This window comes from Salvia miltiorrhiza, chromosome 2 (genome assembly GCF_028751815.1).
Source record: "Salvia miltiorrhiza cultivar Shanhuang (shh) chromosome 2, IMPLAD_Smil_shh, whole genome shotgun sequence".
Lineage (NCBI taxonomy): Eukaryota > Viridiplantae > Streptophyta > Magnoliopsida > Lamiales > Lamiaceae > Salvia > Salvia miltiorrhiza.
Window position 1 is genome coordinate 8,384,453 of NC_080388.1, and position 9,815 is coordinate 8,394,267.

Below are 9,815 nucleotides of genomic sequence, written 5' to 3' on the forward strand. Positions count from 1 at the left end.
ATAAATGAAGCTCGTTCCACCTTTTTCGTCTTTGATCCATGACTAGAAACTGTAGGGCAAATTCGGACATGGAACCTCGGGATTCCACACAATGCATCATTACCTTTATCCCAAATAAGCATCAATGTACTTGTTGCCACCTTATTCATCTTCTCGCTCATTTGGAAAACCTATTGCACAAACAATTCGTTGATCTCCCTGATTTCCATAAAGTGAGACCTTTTTTTCACTTATACATTTTTATCTAATATTTCTTAAAACTCGTACCACTCACAAATGTTTTTTTTTTTTTTGGGGAGAATCCATCAAAGCAAAATATGTAAATAGCACAATGTCAATTTTTTTTATGCTAAAGATCAATCGACAACAGTAAAATCAATGTTCACGTTCGTCAAAAATAAATTGAAAGTCTTGGAATTCTGTGAACATCAGCTACTTAGCTATGTTTTGTCGATTTGGTATTAACTTATCTGTGTATTTAAGCCGGGGCAGGAATCATGTCTAAGGCCTGCAATATAAAAGTAAATGTGAAGGCATCTTCCTGGAGTTTTTCGAACCTGCAATAGAATGGAAAATCAGAGCCCCATACTAACAAAACCAAAATAAATAATTTAAACATAATAGTAAGGGAATTTTTTTACATAGAAGGTATAGATTATCCAAGAATTAATATCAAAATCATGGGCATTGATGATCTAAGAATTGATTTGGTTGTTAATTAATTAATAGGTAGTTTCTGTAAGAAAATTGCTACGACATACAGCGACTTATCAACTGCCAACTACTTCAAGTCAGTTTTAGAATATGACTCTGCAAAAGGGCAAACACTAGATGCCAATTTAAAGACTAGAACTTGACATCAAATGAATATGCCTTTTTTATGTGTACTTGGCTAGACCACCACCATCAAATGTATCGATTTAGTTAAACAATAACTTTTTAAAACCTTTTTTGCCAAATAAAAGGAATATGCATCATCACCTTCCTGACTTCGAAAAATGCCCCGCACCAAGTAAGCATTTAAAGAGTAGAGCATTATCATCAGTCTTGAAATCTCTCAACTTTGCCACAAATTTAGCCGGTTCGGAGTACATAACCCGCGTATCTGCATAACATAAGCAGAGTCCAGTTATAACGTAATACTATAAAATAGATCTTGGTTTGGTTGACAATCAAAAAAGTTTTACCATTTATGTTCATTTAGTCTTGAATTTTAAACTTAAAAAACAGAACATCAGGCAATGGCTGATTTAAGATCGAAGGCAATGCTCAAATATAATTAAGAGGATCAAAAGAAAGGAAATTTTCACATCTAAAGAAGTCTACAAAAATGTCTATTTTTCATCAGAAAGTAACTAGGAGCCTTCAACGAGCTTGAAGGAAAACCATTCACATATAAACCCAATCCATGCTAATAAAAAATTGGATGAATAACATGCTTTCAAGCTTGTACTGTGACAGGATTTTAGAAATGATATAAACATAGGGCTAACTAGAAGGAAGAAAGAGAAGAAACGCTGGAACTCTTCAGCCTTTTCTATCTTGGTATGCTAACAAGAGATATAATTCTTTCATGACCATAGGCACAAGTCTTAGCATTAGCTCCCATACTTACCATTTAATCCGGCAGTGAAAAGAAGAGCTGGATAATTTTGTGCTTTAATCTGTAAGAATAGTAAATCAATTCCAAAAATTAATGTAAATTATCATATTTGATGAGCTGAAAATAAACCAGTTAAATATAGTTGCTCACGTTGGTATGGAAAATCTTAAAACATGATCTAGGTTCAAACTCACATTATCGATCGGGGAGTATGACTTCATGTAGAAGTAAAACTCTTCTTTTCGAGGATCACCCCATTCCTGTAACGAGTAAGAAACGTAAGTTGAGATGCTTTATTTGCAACTTATAATCCTCTCCAAAGGAAGAACTGATAATGGATTAAACCAAAAAGCAACTAGGATGAGAACTTGAAGGAGGAAATAACAGAGTAAAACATGGAAAGCTTACATGTTACTAGAACAAGACATGCATATTCAAACTAAGAGAATACGGGTGGCAACTACGAGCGAAGAAGACCCAAAGAATAGTATATATCACCAGGAGCGGAAGCCTTATTACAGCCAGGTTCTCAATTTCTGTAATCTCTACTGGACCCTACTTTAAGAGGTTTGCTTCTTTTGTCTAGGCACTTATGCAATTTATGATGTCTTTCCCACTGGCTAATACAGCACAGTGTCTAGAGTTACGGCATGATGAATATAGAGGGAAAGCTCTATGAGTTATATATGCTGCACTAGTATTAGGATAGTTTTATAGCTAGTGATGAATCAATACTGAAATTACCGTGCATGCTAGGTTTAAAACATTTGATTATAAAATCTTATCCTTAAATCATCTGTGTAAATATTCTGTAGAGGGGTTTTACTAAAGAATCAATTATGCCATTACTTCAAAAAAAAGAAAATAAAGTCAACACCATGAAAAGCAGCCTCACCTCCCACTCTGAAGTTGTAAGAGGGATTGTTGGATCAAGCATAGTAGTCAATACATCAAGAAAAGGCACCCCGCCCACAGCAGCCTTAAATAAATCAGGCCGCATGTTAATAACAGCACCAATTAGCAAACCACCAGCGCTTCTTCCCTCAATGCAAAGTTTTTCCTTGGAAGAATACTTCTTTTCTATCAAATATTCAGCACAAGTAATAAAATCCGTGAATGTATTTTTTTTCTTGAGCAGTTTTCCGTTTTCATACCACGGTCTCCCCATTTCACCACCTCCACGAACGTGAGCAACAGCAAAAATGAAGCCCCTGTCCAACAAAGACAACCTTGATGGCTTGAAGTATGGATCTATGCATACCTGTTAAAAGTCAGTCGGTTAGAAGATGAATCAAGAGAGTCCTACAGATTCTGCCACCCAGAAAGTATGACAGTTGTTGCTTCCAATAATTTTGAGTGTAAATGATATTTGCAGATGTCCGACCACATAAAAGGCGATATATATCTCCCTTTAAGGGGCCGAGTGTTTCATGCAATTAATTCAGATAAACCTTCAATCAACATTTGGTGATGGGTTAATTGCCAAATAAATCACCAGTTTTGACCATTTTTGAAATTTAAACACCACTTTTCAAACATTTCAATAGCCCCCACCATTGATATATAGCAATTTTGACATTCCCATTTTTTTAAGCATTGCAACATAATTTCAATGGTGAAACAATGTTGTTTCAGGAAAAAATAATGGGAGTGTCGAAATTTCTACAAATCAAAAAGTGGAATCATGATTGAAATGTTTGAAAAGTGGTTTAAAATTGCAGAATGGGTCAAAAGTAGTAATTTATTTGGAAATTAACTCTTAGATGAATTACCTCATAGGAACCATAACCATAGAGAAGTAATGGATCTGAACCATCAAGCTTCACTAGATCTTTTCTATATACAATTGAAATGGGTATTTGAGTTTCATCACCAGCAGTAGCCCACTGTCTTTCAGTTGTGTAGTTAGTAGAATCAAAGCCTCCCAGGACCTAAAAAAGTGAGCAAACAATTATATGGGACATTCTTTTGCTCAGTACTGGAAAATTTATTTTAAGATGAAACCAAGTTCATTTGATAATTTGCAATTAGTGAGTACATTTAGTGCACAAGTCATCCACCTTAAGGAGAGACAAATCAAACAAAAATGCTAAGCTCAAATTTGATGCCCATTCTTCTGGATCCATCTTTCTCCTCCATTTGATGAATTTCATCATTATTCTACTATATATAGGAGCAGTCACATAATTCATCTCATGGGGGAGTACCATGAAGACAAAAGAATGGGCATCAAACTTGGACATATATATCTATATAGAACAAACAAACTGACAAACAATAAGTTGCGACACCCGAATAAACTTAACTTTTGAGCATACAGTTTCTCTCTCCAAATCTTCAATAAATTATGAGCCTGGTTTGTTCTGTGTCAGATTTTCTTAAGCTATTACATGCATACTAAGGAGAAGAGTGTCATATGAACCATTACAATTTCAATAAACCTACATCACAATTTTTTGAAGTTTATGGACCAGTGAGAGGGGCAAAAAGACCAGAAAGTCAAGTTCTTTAATTACGAAAGATAGACCTTACGACAACATGACTTTCTATATCCACTTACCTTTCCGGAGGACATATATGTGTATGTTCATAACCGTCCTTTGAGTAAATTCATTTGTAGGAAAATACAGCTCATGACAAATAATCAAGAATCACTTTCATTTACAAGAGAATAATTAGTAAAAAAAATGGACAAACCTATCAAAATTCTTCTATCAAAATGTGGTATTGATCGAAGAAACACAAATATCATTTTAACGAAATTCATTCACCATTTTCAAGAAATTTTGTCTAAAAAAATCATCAGTAGGTTTAATGGATCCTTAATCTGAACTAAAAGACTATGAAATCAACCCACAGAGGTACTGTGGTAGTCAATTTATGCCTGAGAATAATCAAGTGGGAATCCTTTGATTGATTAAGATGGGAGGATCATTGTGCCACCTTGTATTCCTTGAGGCAGGATATTACAGCAAAACATTTTGACCTTTTAATTTCAATTTCATAACCACCATCAACCCCTTCTTTAATCTTCATATCCCAATACTGAGACTCCATTATTTCCAAAAGTATTTTCCTTGAACCAACAACGAGATTCACTGAACCCTAAGTCACTACTTTTGAGCATAACTTGCAACTCATTAACCTTCTTAGACCCTTTCTGGGAACTATATCAGGGTTGGATAGATTATATCTGGGGCATCGACCTCCCAGGGCACTCAAACCCCCAACCACCCCATAAAGGAAGAATTATATATCCTATAAATGGAAACAGAAAGACGGAGATAACATTATACAATTGATAATCCCCTGGCAACACCAAAGATAATTATTTATAATAATTACAATTATTTTTAAAAAAATATTGGGGAGAGGGGAGGACGGAGGACAATGGAATCATAAACAGCTTTGTTATTGGAGAAAACAGCTATATAGCTTTGTGTAGAAACCAATGTAAAGAAGAATCCAATAAACACATAAAATAAAGTGCACATAGAAGGGAGGGAAATGCTGTATGAATTCAAAGCATAAACAAGAGCAAGGAGATTCAATCCTAAACAGATAGTGATGACGTGATGTGGTTACTTACGGTTTCAATCTTCTTGAGAACTGAAATGCCGGAGTCCATATCATAATCATAGACGGAAGGAGGTGTCCTCAATGAGCTATAATGATATCTCAAAATACTAGAAGAGAACAGTGACTCCGAAGGATCTACTGAATATATAGGATCAATAAAATCCACAGTCCGACCACCTTGAAGTTTGTCCAGAGGCTCCCCAACAGAAGGAAGGCGATATATTGTTATCTTGGGCAGACCATTTTCACGCTCATAAACCACAAGATGATCAGTAAATAGTTGCATGTCCTGAATATTTACACTGGTACAAGTACAAAAATGTCAGCTTAATTCATCATTAGATGTCAACTGGAAAGAAAAAAGCAGGCTTGGAAGATCTCTGTCCACAAATTATTAAAGTTTCAACACAAGCGAGGAGATAAATTCCAGTCTCTTGAACAATTTAGCGTTGAACACGGAAGAGTTTCACTTTAGTCTTTCAAGCTAACTGATAAGTTATGAATATCAGTCCTGAATAGCCAACATGTTCAAATGGTAAGACCATGGATTTGCAGACCTTAGTTAAGGAACATTCTGGTACAGGTAGGATTCGCAATGATTATCCTTCTAGCTATCTCACCATGTCTGCAGCCACAACATGAATCATCTCCACTTGGAAAATTGATGGACAGACGCATCCAGTATGCAATATGATGGTGAGACTGGGTTTTCATCTTATGAGTTTGTATTCTGATTAAGCATTGGAATTTCTTTACATTGTTTAATCTAAAATCTGAAGTGCTTCCAGTATCTTTCAGCTGTTAATTTTATTGATGTTCACAGTCTAAAGTCCAATTAGTTAACTATCATCCATCAAACTTTATGAGGAACAGTATTCATTTATCTTGTTTATCAGATTAAGTTTAGACCTCTAGACTAGCACTTATTCTTTGCAGCAGTGACTAAAAACAACTGTATTGAAAGCACAGTGATAAATCAACTAGAGGCATCTATAAAAATTAAAAAAAATGCACTGAAGGCAAGCAAATATTAAACTTTAATCCACACACCTTAACTTCAGTTAGCATCTGTTATAGAATTATGAGGAGGAAAAATATAGTAACAGATGAGAATCCAGGTACCGCAAAAGCAAAACAATCAAATGGATAATTTTCATCCCTGAGTCCTGGTATAATAATATGATTAGTTGTTCTGGATTATAGTTTCCCACACACATTTACTGTGCATTTGTTGAAAGGACAATCACTTTGTAATAGCTTTGAAGCATCCGGAGAAGCTTCAACCCACAACTAAGGTTCAGTGCTTTAAAATACTATTAGGGTGCGTTTACTTTGATGGATAAATTTATCATGGAAGAAAGAGGGATAACAAAAATTTATGCCTTTAAATGTCTCCTTTCTTTTCCCACATTTTATACAAAAGAGAAGTTCACCATCTGTCCTTCCTTATTTTCACTTCAAAGAGGGATAATATTAGCCCTCCAAGATAAATTTATCCATCAAAGTAAACGCACCCTTAATAGATAAGGGAACTAAGTGTAACAGGATAAACAGTTGGTTCTAACTAATTACTAGTACTACTATGTATATTTCTAAGTGCCGGTGGTCAAGTTGAAATAATTCGAAGTCACAACAGTTGAGAATTTGACAATAAATATAAGAAAATATCATAATTTACATTTAAGGACGGCTATCTCAGCCGCACAAGTTTTTACCTTGGCCGGTGAGGAAGGATGACTGTGGTAACTGATGTATTATCTAATGGACAAGCAAGTATTTCGGAATTGAAACACTCGTCACTTCTTCTCTTAATAAAAAAATGATTTCCACGGTGACTTGCTGATGTGTCTATGCCATCCAACCGGGGTGTCAATACAGTTAGCCCACCTTCAGGCTTCGAGACGTCAAGGTAAAAGAGGAATTTTGTAATTTTGCTCTCAGATTCAACAAATAGGAACTTCTTGCTCTCAGAAGAAGCAAGATGAAGAGAAAACATGTCATCCTTTTCATGATAAAGGCAATGGTCCAGAGATTGTTCAGTCCCCAGCTTATGCAACCATACCTGCCAAAAGCTACACAAGATCACTAATAGGTATCAAATATTGGTAAAATCAAGCAGGCACACATGAAAAGAAACAATAAGCACATTATATACAAAAGATAATTACTGTATAGGTTATCCATTAAGAAACCAAGAAACATTTCCATCTCCTGGCTAAATAAGATCACAGGACATTTTGACCCTCAAATAAGAAAAGGAAGTCTCAATAGATCCCTGGAGTACCGCATGCCTTCTCTCTGATAAGGCAACTCTTCTCTGTAAGGGAGGGAGAAACAAAACACTCTGATCCCATAATCGGACAGCTTCTCACCCTCTATGCAGCATCGCTCCCATCCTTCAACCACAAGCACTCAAATCTAGTCAACTGTTCAAATTTACACCAAATCTTTATCACTACCCTCTCATTTATCCACAATTTGTTGAGTGACAAATATAGCATCTTCGGCTACACCTAATCAACAAGCCCTGCATTGCCATTCCCTTTTCCTCAGCATCCACCTGTCATGTCTCCCCAAGTTCTTTACTTTACATTCGTACTTTCTCCGATAAGAGACTTTGGGAACTTGATAATTTAAAATTCAAGTGGAATTTTCACATCTCTTAATATAATGTCGCAGCTACTTGTTAATCAGTATATCATGGCATAAAAAGTTTGTTCAATATGTAGTGTTGAGTTAAGCTTGTTTATTATCAAAATGAGAACATACAATTCATTATATATTCAATGAATATCATCCCCATCATATGTTCAACTCAACATCCATACCTTGTCAGGCCGGAGGATCTCATCTCTAGTGGTGTAGACTAGCGCATCATCACCAGCCCATTCAAGAACTGAGGTAACTCCAGACAGAGGCTTGCCTACTGGTGTTTGAGACTCAGCATCAATGACATAAACTGTGTAAATTTCATCTCCTTTTGTATCTTCTGCATAAGCTACCAGTTTATTGTTTGGACTAACCTACAAATGAGGTAAATGAATCATAATAACCAAGTGAGAGGCAATACAGTTAAATTAACAATGAATAAATTGCTGTTAGGGGCAGTATACTGAGAAGAAGAAAGAAAAAGAACATTAAGAGGAGAGCATAAGTGATTTTGCCTTGAAAGCACCAATAATGTAAAAGGCATGTTTTTGAGCTTTGACATTTTCATCAAGAATGACATGCTCTGGAGGGGCATCGGGTCCAGTTAACATGGTGTCATAAACGGATGCCGGAGCGTTACTATTAGGCACAAGACGGCGGCAGTGTTGGGTATATTCTTTACCCTCCAAGGTGCGTTTATAATAATAATAAGGTCCCCTGCGTAAAGGTTCTGATATGTCATCTTCCTTCACGCGGCTTCTTATCTCACTATAGATCTGATCTTCTAATTTTTTGGTTCCTGAAGAACAAGCAACTAAACAGTTAAATATCTCATGGCGTGAAATAACCTTACTTGGATATTTGAAAATGATAAAACAATTTAGCTATTACACTTTCAAAAGTAGTTCCGGAGGATCTTAGATTGGAATATACGTGAAGTGTGTGTTATTCTACGATATTAAATAGTGGGATGCCGGTGACTTCATCTCGTATACCATCGATATAACCCCAAAATCCTCTAAATTAACGAACTCTCTGAGTGAGAGGTGAAAGAGAGAGAGAGAGAGATGAACAGACCAGACATCATATGATCCACGTAAGCATTCTCCTGACGAAGATGCACCAAAACTTCGGGATCGGAGCGAGAATCGTCGCGAAGCCAGTAGTAATTGTCGACTCTGACGTCGCCGAACATCTCCATCTCGTGCTTCACTTTCTTAGCCTTGGGAGGCTCCATTTTCGACGACGACGAGACTCCGCGCGTGAAACTTCTCCGCTGAATGTGAGATGCCGACGAAGAAGATTGGGATTTGAAAAGCTTATAGTTAGTGTAGAGTTGAAGTGATGTGAGCGAAGAAATTGCAGCTCTGGTTTGGGTTGTTGAGATTGAGAATGAAAAATGTGATACGGCAGCTGATAAAGGCCGCTCATACCTCATTTGCACCGCCGCCGCTGTCGTCTTTCTCGCTCTCGTTCGCGCCGTCGTCGTCTTTTCGTTCCTTTTATTTTATTTTATTAATAATTGATTATTTCACTTCTAACTTAAAAAATATCTCTAGTTTATATTTTAAAATACAAATTTATTCAATGAAATATAAACAGATATATTAGAATATGATCAAACAACTTAAATGTACCTTTTTTCTAAAAAAAATACTTTAAGTTAATATAGTTTATATTAATAAGGGCTATTGATATCGTTTTATGTTTTGTCTCCTAAATATAAAATTTAAATAATAAAAAATTCATTTTTAAATTTTGTACTAGGAAATCTCAATTGCAAAAATTATAAATTTAATTTTTATTTTCAAATGTTTAAAACTAAGGTCGAATTTACAAAATAAGTATAAGTTTGTGATTTATTTTACAATTAATCATTGTAATGCACTACTGATTTATTCAGAATTATTTTTATTTTCTAATGCATGTTTGTGTATATCATAAGGACTTTCACTATAGAAAGGTAGTAGTCTACGTGGAAGGG

The 9,815-nt window shown here is 35.6% G+C and overlaps 1 protein-coding gene across 2 annotated transcripts; it reads right to left on the reverse strand.

Moving 5' to 3' along the window:
* Positions 1–305: 305 nt before the first annotated feature.
* Positions 306–9,329, reverse strand: LOC131012924 (uncharacterized). 2 transcript variants are annotated; one of them, XM_057940892.1, is made up of 12 exons: positions 9,265–9,327; positions 8,909–9,107; positions 8,347–8,630; positions 8,011–8,205; positions 6,898–7,244; positions 5,193–5,484; positions 3,376–3,534; positions 2,499–2,864; positions 1,798–1,863; positions 1,616–1,664; positions 982–1,105; positions 306–557 (listed from the first exon to the last, which is right to left on the reverse strand). In XM_057940892.1, exons 2-12 carry the CDS (start codon positions 9,066–9,068, stop codon positions 479–481), a joined length of 2,121 nt encoding a protein of 706 aa, XP_057796875.1. In that variant the 5' UTR covers positions 9,069–9,107; positions 9,265–9,327; the 3' UTR covers positions 306–478. The 2 variants fall into 2 exon arrangements, with proteins under 2 accessions (XP_057796875.1, XP_057796876.1); XM_057940893.1 differs by having other exon boundaries at positions 8,909–9,329.
* Positions 9,330–9,815: the final 486 nt, after the last annotated feature.